Genomic DNA, 18,105 nt, shown 5'->3' on the forward strand with positions numbered 1-18,105 from the left:
TGAACCTGTGGAATTCTCTACCACAGAAAGTTGTTGAGGCCAATTCACTAAATATATTCAAAAAGGAGTTAGATGAGGTCCTTACTGCTAGGGGGATCAAGGGGTATGGCGAGAAAGCAGGAATGGGGTACTGAAGTTGAATGTTCAGCCATGAACTCATTGAATGGCGGTGCAGGCTAGAAGGGCCGAATGGCCTACTCCTGCACCTATTTTCTATGTTTCTATGTTTCTATGACATCAGGTCTTCTTACAAACCTGTAAAGGAGTTAACCCTTTCCATTGACAGCCGTTTTATAGTAAACATTATTAATTTGGATTTCTTAATAGAAAAAAGACTCACCTAACAGAGGAAATGGTGTGATAGTCAGAATAAAAATAAAAACAGAACTAGCTTATGTAATAATACTTGCCTGATACAATAAAGAAATAGATACTCAAATAAAACAAATTGAAGAGTTAAAAGGCTAAGATAAATAAGCTGAAAGAGATCCACAAACCCAACTTAACCCTGACCTCTGATTTCACGGAGTGACCTCGACATGCATGGATAAAAGATGAGTCAGACTACCAGTCGTGAAAGGCAAAACAAACACTCCCGCCGATCGGGATGCGGAGGTGCTGCGCAGTCAGACAGCTCCGAACCACCCTCCGACCCAGAAATGTCTTCCAAGATTGCAGTTTATAATGCAGAATCAAGGGACCTGTGGGCCCTGGTACAGCAGACCCTGAGCCCAACTGAGCATGCCCGATTTCTAACTCACCTAGGACGTGCAACCCATGATGCATTGGTGGCTGCTCACCCTAACAATGCCCAGGACCGCCTAAACGCTGTCTTTAATGCCCTCGGCATGACCCTTCAGAAGCCCATCAGTATGGCAGCAGTATTAGAAACTAAACCCAAACGAGACGAAACTGCCGACGAATTCATGGAAAGATTCATTGAAATATACGGAGGTCAATCAGGAGATAATGCCTTCAGGGCGGGAGAGGATTCACCTCAATTCTGCGCTATCCCACTTCAGTGCCTGCCCTATTCGGTTGCTCACGCTGTCCGGACAAATAATATGAATTGGGCAGATAAAAGTAAAGCCCAGATGGAAAGAGCGGTTAAATATTACTGGCAGGAAAAGAAAGGAGAGTGGGGAGGTGCGCCCCCAACCCGGGTCAAGACTGAATACGTGACTAGAAAGGAAGAGCCGCCTCGGGTGGAAGGACCAAAACCCGACCCAAGGGGATACCAGATGGAACCGCAGTTTTGCGTGCAGGGTTGGGTGGATAAACAGGGATACGGTTATACCAAACACCCAAATGGCCCGGGCCCTGCTAATTACGGCCCGCCCTATTGTCCCCGACCTGGTATGGGAAGAGGTCAGGGCTGGGGAAGACGAGATGGATGCTTTAATTGTAGGCAAGAAGGACATTGGAGTAGAGGATGTCCTTCCCGTCGGCACGAAAGAGGAAGAGGAGGGGGGCAAGGGGGGGGAGAGGATGGGGATCTTACACTAACTTCTCCCAGAACAACCCCTTTGGCCAACCGTCCCCTGATTATTCGTATTGACTACGTAGCTTGATTGTACAGAGAACCTCCCCGGATGACGAACCGATTTGCCAGTTTCCAGTCCCTAGCACGGCTAAACAAATGCGACAGTGGTTGGGGATGATCAATTACTGCAGATCCTGGATCCCTAATGTCGCCCTGATGACTAAGCACCTCACACCGTATACAAACAAGGAAGGCAGCTTTAAAATAATTACCGCAGACGTCCAAGCCTTTAAGGAACTAAAGACAGCCCTGCTGCAAGCTCCGGCTTTGAGCCGGCCCCTCTATGACCGGCCCTTTCAACTGTATTGTACAATCCTGAAAGATTGTGCTACCGCTGTCTTAACTCAGAAACACGGGGATAAGTATGGGCCTGTTGCCTACTACTCTTCCAAAATAGACCCCGTTGCCTTGGGGCACCCTGTACGTACTCAAATATTAACCGCCATCTACAATAGCCTTCAATCTGCTGCCAAACTTACCCTCCAGCAGGATATTGTTGTATACACCTCTCACTCTGTAGCTGCCCTCCTGGGTCAACTGCAGACTCAACATCTTACCATGGCCAGGCAAAGCAGATATGAGATCTACCTACTAAATAATCCTAAACTGACCTTTTGCCACTACTGCCATTAATCCGGCCTGTTTTCTTACTAAGCCACCCCAAGATGAGGAAGAACCCAGTCATGACTGTTTATCTTTAATTCAAGAGGCCACATCGGTCAGGGAAGATTTAGTTGATGTACCAATGGAGGACCCAGACTGTATTATGTATGTTGACGGAAGCTCTTCTATTGATCCAGAAAGTGCACGAATTTCAGGATACGCCATAGTAAACCAGGAGAATCAAGTCTTGGAATCTGCCGCCTTTGAAACTGCCTATTCTGCCTAACAAGCTGAACTATTCCCACAGGGGAATGAGATATCCCATAGGCAACTAGTATCTGACTTGTTGCAAGCCCTCATGCTCCCCAAGTGCATTGCCATTGTTAAATGTACCGCCCACACCACCGGAAAATCCCCGGTTGATATAGGGAACCACTGTGCTGACAAAGAGGCCAAACAGGCCTCTCATGGACAACAAATGGTAGTCCCCAGAAAGATGAGTCAGACTAAAAGTCCTGCAAAGGATAAGTTAGCCTCGGAAAAACCAATGCCAACCATCCAAGATGTCATTAAAGTACAGGAGGACGCTCCTGAAAAAGATAAACTGTTGTGGAAAAATTATGGATGTACTTATGACAATGTTTCTAAACCCTGGGCCACTCCCGCGGAACAGACTTGCATGTCTGACGAGTTGGCTCTATGGGTTATTGAATGTATGCATTTTTGCTACTCATTGTGGAGCAAGGACAACAAGTGACACGCTTTTGGCTACTTGGTGGCGCCCTAGACTCCAGGCGTTGGCCCAGAACATCAGTAGTCGTTGCCTGGTTTGCCAGCAGCATAATCCAGGGAAGGGAGTCCCCTGTGATTGGGGCAAGATGCCCCGACCCGAAGGTCCCTTTGAGACCTTGCAGTTGGACTACATTGAGTTGCAAAGAGTTCAGTGTTACAAATATGTGTTAGTAATAGTAGATGTGTTTAGCAGATGGATTGAAGCCTACCCTACCCTGGACAATAAGGCTCAAACTGTTGTTAAGGTGTTAATGAGGGAAATTGTTCCTAGATATGGTATCCCAGCTCGACTGATGACCACCTATGTTCTTTCTCTGACTCAGGCTCTGCGAATAGCTCACAACCAGGTTCGAGAGGCTCACCTCGACCTCCCAGTTTTACCCGAATCGTCCCTCGTGGCACCAGGGAAGTATGTCCTGATTAAGAAATGGATTCGGAAGGGATTAGAGCCACGATGGGAGGGGCCTTTTCAGGTGTTACTTACTACCCCCACTGCAGCTAAGGTTGAGGGGAAAAGTGCCTGGGTTCACTTGCACCACTGCAAGCTCACCACCCTCTAACGAACCTATTTTACTGGTTATTCTAACTCCTGTTTCTGTTCCAGACTTCCTCTTCCCCATAGCTGAACAAGGCCATCTCTAGCGGCGTCCTGATTAAAAGAGTGGATCCCAAGAAGACCAGTTTGAACTTCTACCCGTAGTGATAGACAACCAGCTACACCGGCGGTGACCTGAGAAGAGAGACGAGAAAACCGAACTCTTTTAATCAGCAAAATATTCGGACTATTTATCCTTGTCCATAGAGACGCTACAAGAAACATTTATTTGGTTCCCGAGTAATAAGATGAAACTGTGCCACAGTCTGTATAATAGTGTTGATATACGACAGGTGTGGTGCATGGGAGGGGAGACAGAGGCGAGAGCTCCATGTAAACAGCTTTTTGTAAATGTCTTATATTTATGCGCAAAATGGGAACTTTCCTAGATGCTGGGTGTGTTCATATATACCTATACATTCCAAAGGGGGAACGTGTGCCCTGATAGGATCTGAATGTTGCACTTACATTCCCGATAGTTAAGAAAACATAACCAATCTCGCTGATCACATAAGAAGGGAGGTGAAGAAGTTATCCACACCAGCAGGAGGATCTAGCTGGTTTGATTGGCTATTAGGTGGATCTTGGAGATCCTATCTAATGCATGGGGCAATTATTCTCATCGTAGTAATAATTACCTGTTGCTTGATTGTTGGTTGCTTTAACCTTTGTTGTAAAGTAATGATGGCAAGGTTAGCAAACCCTCTTGTGGTCACGGACTCCCGGGTTATGATCCAGCAAACTAAAGATCTACTCGACAAGGAGGATCAGGAAAGAGAGTGCGAACGGCTGAATGCGATACTCCTGGAATAGTCACCAGGGTTATCATGGAATGATAAAAGGGGGGAATGTGAATGTTTGAAAATGTATAAAGACATTGAAGTTGAGAATGTGGGAAAATGTATAAGCAATAGAGACAGTGAAGTGAACAAAGGGATAATGGAAAATAACTAAAAGAGTGTCAGACTGCAAATATTACAACATCAGTACCATTAACAGACTTTCTCACAGTCTTAGTTACTAGTCACGCCAGTAAAATTGTAACATTTAGAAGTGTGAGAAAGTTCTTTGTGCAATTGTGAGAAAGTTCTTTGTGAAAAACAGTTGCTGTAACCACTTACCTGTGTTTAATTGGGCAAGGAAGGCCAGGTATCGGCTAATGAGTGGACAAAGGGAAGGAGGGATCAAAGGGGATAGGCTGAACTAGGATGTCACTCTAATTATATCTTGTTATCTTGTACCGAAAATGTATAACTGTTGTGCCTTTACAATGTAACTTCACTTTGTCCGTAGGAAGTGGGTGCGCTCTATCAAGAGAGCATTCCTTCTGTCTGATAAAGTCCCGGCCGATAATAAAGCCTGCTTTGTTATAAGCAGTAACGGTATTTGACTCTCTGAATTCGCTGAACCAGATTGAGGGAAAAGAATCCACATTTAACACTAGGGGGATCAAGGGGTATGGCGAGAAAGCAGGAATGGGGTACTGAAGTTGCATGTTCAGCCATGAACTCATTGAATGGCGGTGCAGGCTCGAAGGGCCGAATGGCCTACTCCTGCACCTATTTTCTATGTTTCTATGTTTTACTCTCATACCCTCTCTTTGCCCCTCTTATTTTCTTTTACACTTCTCCTCTGACCTTTCTACATTTAGCCTGATTCTCAGATGTATTCTGACCTGACACCTGTCATACGCGCTCTTTTTCTGCTTCATCTTACTCCCCATCTCTTTCATCATCCAGGGCGCTCTGACTTTAGTTGCCCTATCTTTCCCCCTCATGGGAATGTACCTCGACTATACCCAAACTATTTCCTCTTTAAAGGCAGCCCATTGTTCCACTGCAGTTTTGCCTGCCAATCTTTGATTATAATTTACCCGGGTCAGATCCGCTCTCATCCCACTGAAATTGGCCTTCCACCAATTAAGTATTTTTGTTGGCTCCCTGTCCTTTTCCATACCTAATCTAAATCTTATGATACTAAATCTTACGATACTACAATCACTGTTCTCCAAATGTGCAGGAAGCTTTACTCTGTATCTAACCCATGCTGTACCTGCCCTGGGAGTGTTTGATGGGACAGTGTAGAGGGAGCTTTACTCTGTATCTAACCCGTGCTGTACCTGCCCTGGGAGTGTTTGATGGGACAGTGTAGAGGGAGCTTTACTCTGTATCTAACCCCGTGCTGTACCTGGCCTGGGAGTGTTTGATGGGACAGTGTAGAGGGAGCTTTACTCTGTATCTAACCCCGTGCTGTACCTAACCCCGTGCTGTACCTGCCCTGGGAATGTTTGATGGGACAGTGTAGAGGGAGCTTTACTCTGTATCTAACCCGTGCTGTGCCTGCCCTGGGAGTGTTTGATGGGACAGTTTAGAGGGAGTTTTACTCTGTATCTAACCCGTGCTGTATCTGAGCTGAGTTCCTGCAGTGAAAAATGTTCTTTCCGTTTTCAGGTTCTAATATCTTTCCCCTCGATGAGCACCTATCATTTTTAGGAAGGTGAATGTCTCGCTCTCCCCCCGAGCCTGGCCCCACGAGTACCTGCTGATAATTGCATTCTGGAAGATCACAGGTGAAAGGTCGATCCCGTCCAATTGTCGGTCTGTTGGCGGCTGAAGCCCAGCCAGGATCAGGCTGGTGGTGAACAAATCCATGGCGGTGCCCAGTTGGTGACTGACCTGTAACCACAAACCAAACCAAACCTCAGGCCCAACACCCTGACTGTCATGGGTGTGTGTATGCGTGCATGTAGGTGTGTGTGTGCATGTGTGCACGTGTATACATGAGTGGGTCACTTTATGTGTAGGTGTGTGTTGGTGCGCAAGAGGGAGATTGAGGTCCGTGAACATAAGAACATAAGAAATAGGAGCAGGAGTCGGCCATTTGGCCCCACGAGCCTGCTCCAGCATTTAATAAGATCGTGGCTGATCTGATCATGGACTCAGCTCCACTTCCCTCCCCGCTCCCCATAACCCTTTATTCCCTTATCGCTCAAACATCTGGCTATCTCTGCCTTAAATATATTCAATGACCCAGCCTCCACAGCTCTCTGGGGCAGAGAATTCCACAGATTTACAACCCTCTGAGAGAAGAAATTCCTCCTCACCTCAGTTTTAAATGGGCGGTCCCTTATTCTGAGACTATGCCCCCTAGTTTTAGTTTCCCCTATGAGTGGAAATATCCTCTCTGCATCCTCCTTGTCGAGCCCACTCATTATCTTATATGTTTCGATAAGATCACCTCTCATTCTTCTGAATTCCAATGAGTATAGACCCAACCTACTCAACCTTTCCTCATAAGTCAACCCCCTCATCTCCGGAATCAACCTAGTGAACCTTCTCTGAACTGCCTCCAATACAAGTATATCCTTCCTTAAATACTGAGACCAAAACTGTACGCAGTACTCCAGGTGTGGCCTCACCAATACCCTGTACAGTTGTAGCAGGACTTCTCTGCTTTTATACTCCATCCCCATTGCAATAAAGACCAACATTCCAATAAAGACCAACATTCCATTTGCCTTCCTGATCACTTGCTGTACCTGCACACTAACTTTTTGTATTTCATGCAAAAGGACCCCCAGGTCCCTCTGTACTGCAGCACTTTGCAATTTTTCTCCATTTAAATTATAATTTGCTCCTGGCTCGTTGTTGATTTTTATCTACAGCCAGTAGCTGAGGCGCTTTTCTCCAGCTCGAGCTTGGTTCAAAGTCCTCTCTCCTCCCTCTCTCTCCTCCCTCCTTTACACAGCCGGCCGTTAAATTCAATTGAGTGAAGCGGAGGAACAAGTCCTGAGCAGATACTCTGCCATCAGTTGCTCCCGGAGTGCCGGCGTTTGTTTCATTAAACTTCCTACCTCATACCTTTAAAAGGATTAAAACCCAATGTAAAACCTCACCAAACCTCCCCACCCACCCACAGACCGCCCCTTCTTCATCTCATCCTATCACCATAACCTTCTATTCTTTTCTCCATCATGTGCATGAAACACATCCTCTCTGCATCCACCTTGTCAAGCCCCCTGCATGTATGCAGGTACAGCAAGTGATCAGGAAGGCCAATGGAATCTTGGCCTTTATTGCAAGGGGGATGGAGTATAAAAGCAGGGAAGTCTTGCTACAGCTATACAGGGTATTGGCGTGGCCACACCTGGAATACTGTGTGCAGTTTTGGTTTCCATATTTACGAAAGGATATACAGGCAACTCTCAAATATCCGTACACGGATCCAACGGGAAACCGTTGTAACGGGATTTTAAATTTTGTTGCGAACAAGTGAAAAGACAGCTCCAAATAATTTGGAAAGATCTCCTTCCAAACACTGTGCTCATTTTATTTGCTCATTCTCTCTCTCACACACTCTCTCTCTCTCTCACCGTAAAAATCACTCCCCTCTGCCCTTGCTTTGCTGGAGTGTGTGTGCGCGTTGCTGCAGCCGCTGTCTCTCGCGGCCGCCGCTGCCGTTGGGAATGGGCGCAGGGCCAGCACCGGGTTCCAGGCACAGAACCTGTACATGCATGCTGGTAATGTCCATCTTTTGTTACTGTTTGTAGCTGATTGTATTGATTCATTAAAGCTTTAACATAAATGTAAACTCGCCCTAACGATTGTATTTATTCATTAAAGTTTTAACTTTAAAATATAAACTCACTCGAACGGAAAAATCGTTTACCTGGAATAGCCTAATCCCCAAGGGACCCGGGTAATCGAGAGTTGCCTGTACTTGCTTTGGAGGCAGTTCAGAGAAGGTTCACTTGATTGATTCTGGAGATGAGGGGTTGACTTATGAGGAAAGATTGAGGAGGTTGGGCCTCTACTCATTGGAATTCAGAAGAATGAGAGGTGATCTTATCGAAACGTATAAGATTATGAGGGGGCTTGACAAGGTGGATGCAGAGAGGATGTTTCCACTGATGGGGGAGACTAGAACTAGAGGGAATGATCTTAGAATAAGGGGCCGCCCATTTAAAACTGAGATGAGGAGAAATTTCTTCTCTCAGAGGGTTGTAAATCTGTGGAATTCGCTGCCTCAGAGAGCTGCGGAAGCTGAAATATTGAATAAATTTAAGACAGAAATAAGACAGTTTCTTAAACAATAAGGGGATAAGGGGTTATGGGGTGCGAGCAGGGAAGTGGAGCTGAGTCCATGATCAGATCAGCCATGATCTTATTGAATGGCGGAGCAGGCTCGAGGGGCCATATGGCCTACTCCTGCTCCTTTTCTTATGTTCTTATCATGTGCTTATGTAGCTTCCCCTTAAATGAATTTGTAAATGACTATCTTATATTTATAGCCCCTAGTTCTGGTCATTGCTCAAGTGAAAACATTTTCTCTACGTCTACCCTATCACACAGTTTCATAATCTTAAAGACCTCTATTAAGTCACCCTTCTGAGCGACCTTGACACGACCCTGGGTCTGAGCGACCTCGACATGACCCTGGGTCGGAGCGACCGTGGTTACTGTGCCCCCCCCACCTGATGAAGAGGTGCTCACCTGTCCGGCAGGTATGTGTCCCGGCCACCAGGCAATGGCAGGCTCCCGCATTCCTCCCTCAAATGTGGTCTCCTTTCCGCACAGGAACGGGCCGTTACTTCCTCCTAGTGCAACACAAACTCCATTATAATCTCATTACTCCTAATGCTCACACATCGGATCCCGTATCCCGCACACTATAGACTGGGTAAACTCCCTCACCCCGCACACTATACCCTGGGTAAAGTCCCTCACCCCGCACACTATACCCTGGGTAAACTCCCTCATCCCGCACACTATACCCTGGGTAAACTCTCTCACCCCGCACACTATACCCTGGGTAAACTCCTTCATCCTGCACAGTATAAGTGTCTACATGGAGTAGAGGACCAGAGGGCTCTGGGGTACACAGACACAAATCACTAAAAGTAGTGATGCAGGTTAATAAAACCATAAAAAAGCACTGGGGTTCACTTCTCGGGGGATAGAATTGAAAAGCAGAGACGTAATGCTGAACGTGTTGAGACCGCACTTGGAGGACTGTGCAGCTCTCGCCTCCATATAATAAAAAGGATATAGAGGCATAAGAGAAGGTGCAGAATGATACCAGAACTGAGAGTTCTACCTATCAGGAAATATGGAACAGGCTCGGGCTCTTTGCTCTAGAAAATGGGTGACATGATAGAGGTATGTAAAACTAGGAAAAGGTTTGATAGGGTAGACGTCGAGAAGATGTTCCCACTTGTGCGGGGTATGTTGCATAGTGTTTATGTTACTAGTAATCCAGAGCCCTGGATTAATGATCTGGAGACATGAGTTCAAATCCGACCACGGCAGCTGAAGAATTTAAATTCAGTTAATTAAATAAATCTGGAATAAAAAGCTAGTATCAGCGTCATCATCATCATTATAGGCAGTCCCTCGTATCGAGGGTGACTTGCTTCCACGCCAAAAAAGGATAAGTTCACAGGTGTTCCAATGAAGGACCTAATATTCCAGGTCCTGAACTACATCCTGAAGGGTGGAAGATGCCTGTGGGTGGATTTTTTTAACGTGGGGTGGCCGTTGCACACCAGCCACCACACGGGCTTGACAGAGCTAGGTCTTGGTCCAGTGGCAAGGATTACCCAAGACGACTGGAGACCTGCTCTGCTGCACGGGCCTACTGCGCACACGTATCGCAGTGTGGGCTGGCCCGTGCTGCCCCTGGGCCCCTGGCCCCGAACTCTCGCCTCCCCTGGGCTCCGATCACATCCCTCCACAGTTTCTCGCCGCTCCTTCGCCCCTGATCTCGCCGCTCCTGCTGTATCTGCCCATGCTCCAATCACCGACTGTATCAGCAATGGTGGCCATGAAACTCGGATTGTCATAAAACCCATCTGGTTCACTAATGCCCTTTAGGGGAGGAAATCTGCCGCCTTTACCCGGCCTGGTCTAAATGTGACTCCAGACCCACAGCAATGTGGTTGCCCCTTAACTGCCCTCCGAAATGGCCTAGCAAGCCACTCAGTCGTACCAAACCACTACAGAGAAGACAGACTGCAGCGGTTCAAGAAGACTCATTGCCACCTTCTCGAGCGCAATTAGGAATGGGCAATAAATGTTGGCCTTGCCAGCGATGACCACACCCCGTGAACGAATTTTTAAAAAGAACTTGTGCCAAGACAGTCACGAATAAATCCAACAGGGAATTCAGGAGAAACGTCTTTACCCAGAGAGTGGTGAGAATGTGGACCTCGCTACCACAGGGAGTGGATGCTTTTAAGGGAAAGCTAGATAAGTACGTGAGGGTGAAAGGAATACAAGGATATGATGACAGGGTGAGATGAAGATGGATAGTAGGAGGCTCAAATGGAGCAGAAACACCAGCTTAGGCCCGTTGGGCCGAACGGCTGTACATTATATGTCAGAGAACCTTAGCATACATGTTGCACTGTCCATTTTACCTTCCTAAGGAATATAAAAGACTTGCATTTATATAGCGCCTTTCACGACCACTGGACGTCTCAAAGTGCTTTACAGCCAATAAAGTACTTTTGGAGTGTAGTCACTGTTGTAATGTGGGAAACGCAGCAGCCAATGTGCGCACAGCAAGCTCCCACAAACAGCAATGTGATAATGATCAGATAATCTGTTTTTGTTATGTTGATTGAGGGATAAATATTGTCCAGGACACCGGGGATAACTCCCCTGCTCTTCTTCGAAATAGTACCATGGGATCTTTAACGTCCACCTGAGAGGGCAGATGTCGCATCTGAAAAATGGCACCTCCGACTATACAGCACTCCCTCAGCACTGCACTGGAGTGTCAGCTTAGATTTTTGTGCTCAAGTCTCTGGAGTGGGACTTGAACCCACAACCTCCTGACTCAGAGGCGAGAGTGCTACCTACTGAGCCACAGCTGACACTATATAGTTTATGATTCAAACCAAACTTTGTTTCTTAGTGTTAATTCTGTCGGAGAGATTGAAGAAACACGTGTCAAGAAACAGAGATTTGGCCCAAGATCACAAGCTTCATTGTTACACCCCCGAATCTTGCCGCACTTGGAGATATGGGGCAGTGGGAGTCGGACACTCAGACTGCTCCTGGGTGAAAGGGGAGCACAGAGAAGGTTCACTAGCAAGGGGAGCTCAGAGAAGGTTCACTAGGTTGATTCCGGGGATGAGAGAGTTGACTTATGAGGAAAGGTTGAGTAGGTTGGGCATCTACTCATTGGAATTCAGAAGAATGAGAGGTGATCTTATCGAAACGTATAAGATTATGAGGGGGCTTGACAAGGTGGATGCAGAGAGGATGTTTCCACTGATGAGGGAGACTTGAACTAGAGGGCATGAACTTCGAATAAGGAGCCGCTTATTTAAAACAGAGATGAGGAGAAATTTCTTCTGTCAGAGGGTTGTAAATTTTTGGAATTCGGTGCCTCAGAGAGCTGTGGAAGCTGGGACATTGAATAAATTTAAGACAGAAATAGACAGTTTCTTAAACGATAAGGGGATAAGGGGTTATGGGGAGCGGGCGGGGAAGTGGACCTGAGTCCATGATCAGATCAGCAATGATTGTATTAAATGGTGGAGTAGACTCGAGGGGCCATATGGCCTACTTCTATTCCTATTTCTTATGTTCTTATGTTCCTAAGAAAGACGGAGAAATAAGAAACCATAGGCATGTTTAGCTTGGGCAATAGCTTGTGTGAACAGAATTCAGTAACAGCTTGTGTGGCAAAACAGGGAAGTACAACAAGTAAAGCAAAAAGGGTTATTGTTAGATGTGCTAATCTCAACTGCCAATTTCATTTAATAGCTTAAGGCAACCCATGGGGGTCAACAGTTAGGCCAACTGTGCTGATCACAACTGTCTGAAAAGTGACTGATTAACTGCTATCTGATGCTAACCACAACTACCTACTGTCTGTTATCTAAAATAAGCTGGACACCTGATTGTAGCAGAAATGACAAACAATATTGTAAGACTAAATGGAATGTTTAGAAGGTTGGAGGAGACATTATACAACGTGTCATATATGTATAGAAATATCTGTAATCTGTTATAACGATTTGGAGAAGCCTGGCTACAGACAGAGAGCAGGCGGTCTCCCCACGTGTACGAATAAAGACTGTTTGAACTCTCGATATCAGACTTGTGTTGAGTATTGTAAAATATTCCACAACACTGGGAGTCAGACACTCACTGCTCCTGGGAGTCAGACACACTGCTCCTGGGAGCGAATGATGCCTCTGAACCTAGGGCACCAGAGGACACAGATATACGATAATTGGCAAAAGAACCTGAGGGGAGATGAGAAGATCTGAAAGGCGGTGGAAGCAGATTCAATAATAACTTTCTTAAGAGAATTGGATAAATATTTGAAAAGGAGTAATTTGCAGGGCTGAGGGGAAAGAGCTGGGGAATGGGACGAATTGGACAGCTCTACCAAAGAGCTGGCACAGGCATGATGGGCCGAATGGCTTCCTTCTGTGCTGCATTATTCTATAATTCTATGTTATCTACAGCAAACCTGAATTCGCAATCCATTCGGAGAGAGGGAGAGACACCCCTTCAATGTGCCACCTATGCTGCCTACCTGTTACCCAGTGAACCCACCTTGGTTGGGGGCTGAGATCAGTGCGGCTCCATTATCCGATGTGAAAAACACAAATGTGTTGTTGGCGACGCCCTGTGTGTGGAGCTCCTTTAGGATTTTCCCAATGCTGTCGTCTATCTCACGCACTGCATCCCCGTACCTGGGAATGATCCAAACATAACCATACAACTTAAACACAGTCTGCAGCAAACATCATCCATTTCACAGCTCACATTGGTAGCAGCTTAGGCTGGATTGTTAGTTATTGGTCAGTCAGTGCCTGATAAACAATGAAACCACCACTGAGAAATCCACACGGTTATAGTTCCTGTGCAAACTGCACTCTCTTCGCACTCTCACCCCACTTCCCCAAGTCCAGGTGGTTTACGGGCGGCTGTCTGAGCTAAGGCGTACAGACCCCAAAGTATACTTGGCGGGGGGGGGGTTGCTGCTAGGGTTTAATCAGCTACAGAGCACGGCTTAAAGTTCACTGCGTGTTCAGCTTGCACCAACCTGCACGAGCCTGCAGGGATATCTGCATCAAGTGGGAAGCACCCTAGCATTGAGTGACAGGTCTACTCTCCAGCTTGCTGCAAACCAGGCGCAGGTATCGAATCACCGAGTCGGCACAGAACGCTCTGGCTCCAAACAGCCTCTGAGGCCTCACACTAACTCTCTAATCACAATATTCCTGCAGCTTAGCATTTTAGAATAGGATGCAGCGACCAGTACTTACAGGCCTCTCTTACTTGTACCCAGGAAAGTCCTCGATGCATAGACTGGAGCGTGGGTTGCATCAACAGCCCAATAAAGGAAAAAGTTCTGCTTCCTTGCAGCTTGTCGCCCGATAAACCCGAGTGCTTCCTGTGGCCCCAAGAGACATCATTAGAAAACTGACTGGACCGAGACACACCTGCACCAGACCCTGCTTGCACCCTGCAGAGACTGACTCTTACACTGGACTGACCCTCACACTGGACCGAGACTCCTGCCTGCGGGGACTGGCCCTCACAGTGGACTGAGACTCCGTCTCCCTTCAGCACAACACTCACTGCGTCAGGAAGTAATTCAGCATACGATGTGCGAGTGTGGCATTTGGATGGTGTGAGGAGGTTCTGTGTCAGTCTGCGGTGTTTGGATGGTGTGAGGAGATTGTGTGTCAGTGTGCGGTGTTTGGATGGTGTGAGGAGGTTCTGTGTCAGTCTGCGGTGTTTGGATGGTGTGAGGAGATTGTGTGTCAGTGTGCGGTGTTTGGATGGTGTGAGGAGGTTCTGTGTCAGTGTGCGGTGTTTGGATGGTGTGAGGAGGTTCTGTGTCAGTGTGCGGTGTTTGGATGGTGTGAGGAGGTTCTGTGTCAGTGTGCGGTGTTTGGATGGTGTGAGGAGGCTCTGTGTCAGTGTGCGGTGTTTGGATGGTGTGAGGAGGCTTTGTGTCAGTGGGAGTCTTTCCTTCACTCACATCATCAATGAGGACATAAAATAGCTCCCCCTCTTCTCACTCTAGCCCAAGTGACCAGCAGATTGAAACTAAGAAATAAAGAGGGTAAAGGAAAGAACAGAAATAAAACTCGCCCTTGTAAAACACGTAGGGACAGGGAGCAAGGGTTGGTTACTAATGGGATGTTGGCCTTAATCTCCAAGGGCCTGGAACACAAAGTGGAGAACATGTGTTACAGCTGTACAGAGCTCTGGTTACTCATTCAGTTCTGGGCACCACACCTCAGGAAGGATATATTTCCCTCGGAGAGGGTGCATGCAGATTCAGCAGAATGATACCGGGGTTAAAAGGGTTAAATTATGAGGACAGGTTGCATAGACTAGGCTTGTATTCCCTCAAGTTCAGAAGATTAATAGGTGATTTGATGAAGGATTTTAAGAAGATGGCCTCCTCCTGTTCTTACGTTCCTAACGGGAGAGTGGGTCAGAGTTCCCCACCCAATCTCTGTCAATCTCATCAGGGCTACAAACTCTCACGCCCCGAATATCAGTCCCAATACCTCCTACAGCACTGCTGCCCCCGCACTGATCCCCACGGCCCCTCCTCCCCCGCACTGTTCCCCACGGCCCCCCTCCCCTGCACTGTTCCCCACGGCCCCCCCTCCCCTGCACTGTTCCCCACGGCCCCCCCTCCCCCGCACTGTTCCCCAAGGCCCCCCTCCCCCGCACTGTTCCCCACGGCCCCCCCTCCCCTGCACTGATCCCCACGGCCCCTCCTCCCCCGCACTGTTCCCCACGGCCCCCCTCCCCTGCACTGATCCCCACGGCCCCCCCTCCCCCGCACTGTTCCCCACGGCCCCCCTCCCCTGCACTGTTCCCCACGGCCCCCCCTCCCCTGCACTGATCCCCACGGCCCCCCCTCCCCTGCACTGATCCCCACGGCCCCCCCTCCCCTGCACTGTTCCCCACGGCCCCCCCTCCCCTGCACTGATCCCCACGGCCCCCCCTCCCCCGCACTGTTCCCCAAGGCCCCCCTCCCCCGCACTGTTCCCCAAGGCCCCCCTCCCCCGCACTGTTCCCCAAGGCCCCCCTCCCCCGCACTGTTCCCCAAGGCCCCCGCTTCCCCGCACTGATCCCCAAGGCTCCCCGTCCCCTGCACTGTTCCCCACGGCCCCCTCCCCTGCACTGATCCCCAAGGCCCCTCCCCCGCACTGTTCCCCATGGCCCCCCTCCCCCGCACTGTTCCCCACGGCCCCCTCCTCTGCACTGATCCCCAAGGCCCCTCCCCCGCACTGTTCCCCAAGGCCCCCCTCCCCCGCACTGTTCCCCACGGCCCCCTCCCCTGCACTGATCCCCAAGGCCCCCCTCCCCCGCACTGTTCCCCAAGGCCCCCCTTCCCCGCACTGTTCCCCACGGCCCCCTCCCCTGCACTGATCCCCAAGGCCCCCTCCCCCGCACTGTTCCCCAAAGGCCCCCTCCCCTGCACTGTTCCCCAAGGCCCCCCTCCCCCGCACTGTTCCCCAAAGGCCCCCTCCCCCGCACTGTTCCCCAAAGGCCCCCCTCCCCTGCACTGTTCCCCAAGGCCCCCCTCCCCCGCATTGTTCCCCAAAGGCCCCCTCCCCGGCACTGTTCCCCAAAGGCCCCCCTCCCCTGCACTGATCCCCACGGCCCCCCTCCCCCGCACTGTTCCCCATGGACCCCCCCCCCTCCCCAACACTGTTCCCCACGACCCCTTCTCCCCCGCACTGTTCCCCACGGCCCCCCTCCCCCGCACTGTTCCCCACGGCCCCCCTCCCCCGCACTGTTCCCCACGAACCCCTCCCCCGCACTGTTCCCCACGGACCCCTCCTCCCCCGCGCTGTTCCCCAAGGCCCCCCTCCCCCGCACTGATCCCCACGGCTCCCCCTCCCCTGCACTGTTCCCCACGGCCCCCTCCCCTGCACTGATCCCCAAGGCCCCCCCCCCGCACTGTTCCCCACGGACTCCTCCTCCCCTGCGCTGTTCCCCACGACCCCTCCTCCCCTGCACTGTTCCCCACGGACCCCTCCTCCCCCGCGCTGTTCCCCACAACCCCTCCTCCCCCGCACTGATCCCCACAGCCCCCCTCCCCCGCACTGTTCCCCAAGGCCCCCCTCCCCCGCACTGTTCCCCACGACCCCTCCTCCCCCGCACTGTTCCCCACGGCCCCCCTACACCGCACTGATCCCCACGGCCCCCTTCCCCCGCACTGTTCCCCACGGACCCCCCTCCCCCGCACTGTTCCCCACGACCCCTCCTCCCCCGCACTGTTCCCCACGGCCCCCCTACACCGCACTGATCCCCACGGCCCCCTTCCCCCGCACTGTTCCCCACGGACCCCCCTCCCCCGCACTGATCCCCACGGCCCCTCCTCCGCAATGACCCCCACACTCTCCTCCCCCGCACTGTTCCCCACGGCCCCCTCCCCCGCACTGTTCCCCACGGCCCCCCTCCCCCGCACTGATTCCCGCAGCCCCCCCAGCCCGCACTGTTGCCCACGGACCCCCCTCCCCCGCACTGAACCCCACGCCCCCTCCCCCGCACTGTTCGCTACGGCCCCCTCCCCCGCACTGATCCCCATGGCCCCCCCAGCTCGCACTGTTGCCCACGGATTCCCCTCCCCCGCACTGACCCCCACGCCCCCCTCCCCCGCACTGTTCTCCACGGCCCCTCTTCCCCCTGCACTGTTCCCCACGGACCCCCCTCCCCCGCACTGATCCCCACGGCTCCCCCAGCCCGCACTGTTCCCCACGGACCCCCTTCCCCCACGCCCCCCTCCCCCGCACTGTTCTCCACGGCCCCCCCTCCCCCGCACTGTTCCCCACGGCCCCCTTCCCCCGCACAGTTCCCCACGGCCCCCCCCTCCCCTGCACTTTTCTTCCGCTCCCCCTCAGTGCCTGGCTTTGGCAGCTCGGCAAAGGATCCAATCCTTGCTCCCTGAATTCCACAGGATCCTTTGTGGAATTCTGGATCTCCCACTCTGACCTGCACATTAGGGTCCGACGCAGGTCATTAGAAACCATGCCGACATGGTTGTTACCTGTAAGTAGATCTGAGTGAGGTTGGACTCTCCCGTCTTTAAATCAATCTCAAACTCTTCGTAGTACCTGTGTGACAATCACAGACACTCAGTGACTTTCTGCATTGAATTCTATCCGTGCGTATTGCCTGAATATATAAATCTTCAGATTGAACCCCACAGAGCAGGAGAATACCAGTCGGTCTGGGACTAAGGGGAGGTGAATGAGGGCAGAGGGAGTAGCGGGAAAGGAAGGGAAGGGTGGGGAGAGGAGAGGAGGGGGGAGGGGAGAGGAGAGGAGGAGGTTCTAAAAGTGGTGGCTGCAGAGATAGTGGATGCATTGGTTTTGATCTTCCAAAATTACCTACATTCTAGAACAATCCCAGCGGATTGGAAGGTAGCAAATGTAACTCCGCTATTCAAGAAAGGAGGGAGAGAAAAAACAGGAAACTACAGGCTAGTCAGATTGACATCAGTCGTCAGGAAAATGCTGAAATCCATTCTTAAGGAAGTGGTATCAGGGCACTTAGAAAATCATAACATG

At 50.3% G+C, this 18,105-nt stretch overlaps 1 protein-coding gene across 2 annotated transcripts in view; it reads right to left on the reverse strand.

Annotated features, from left to right (window-relative positions):
• galns (galactosamine (N-acetyl)-6-sulfatase) overlaps positions 1–18,105 on the reverse strand; it is a 91,479-nt gene that overhangs the window by 22,985 nt on the left and 50,389 nt on the right. For both annotated transcript variants that reach the window (XM_070898351.1, XM_070898352.1), the window contains 5 exons: positions 17,583–17,649; positions 13,825–13,952; positions 13,109–13,248; positions 9,026–9,129; positions 6,072–6,208 (listed from right to left, as the gene is read on the reverse strand). In XM_070898351.1, the coding sequence (XP_070754452.1) occupies positions 6,072–6,208; positions 9,026–9,129; positions 13,109–13,248; positions 13,825–13,952; positions 17,583–17,649 (576 nt within the window). The remainder of the gene's footprint in view (positions 1–6,071; positions 6,209–9,025; positions 9,130–13,108; positions 13,249–13,824; positions 13,953–17,582; positions 17,650–18,105) is intronic.

This window comes from Pristiophorus japonicus, chromosome 13, assembly GCF_044704955.1.
Source record: "Pristiophorus japonicus isolate sPriJap1 chromosome 13, sPriJap1.hap1, whole genome shotgun sequence".
Lineage (NCBI taxonomy): Eukaryota > Metazoa > Chordata > Chondrichthyes > Pristiophoridae > Pristiophorus > Pristiophorus japonicus.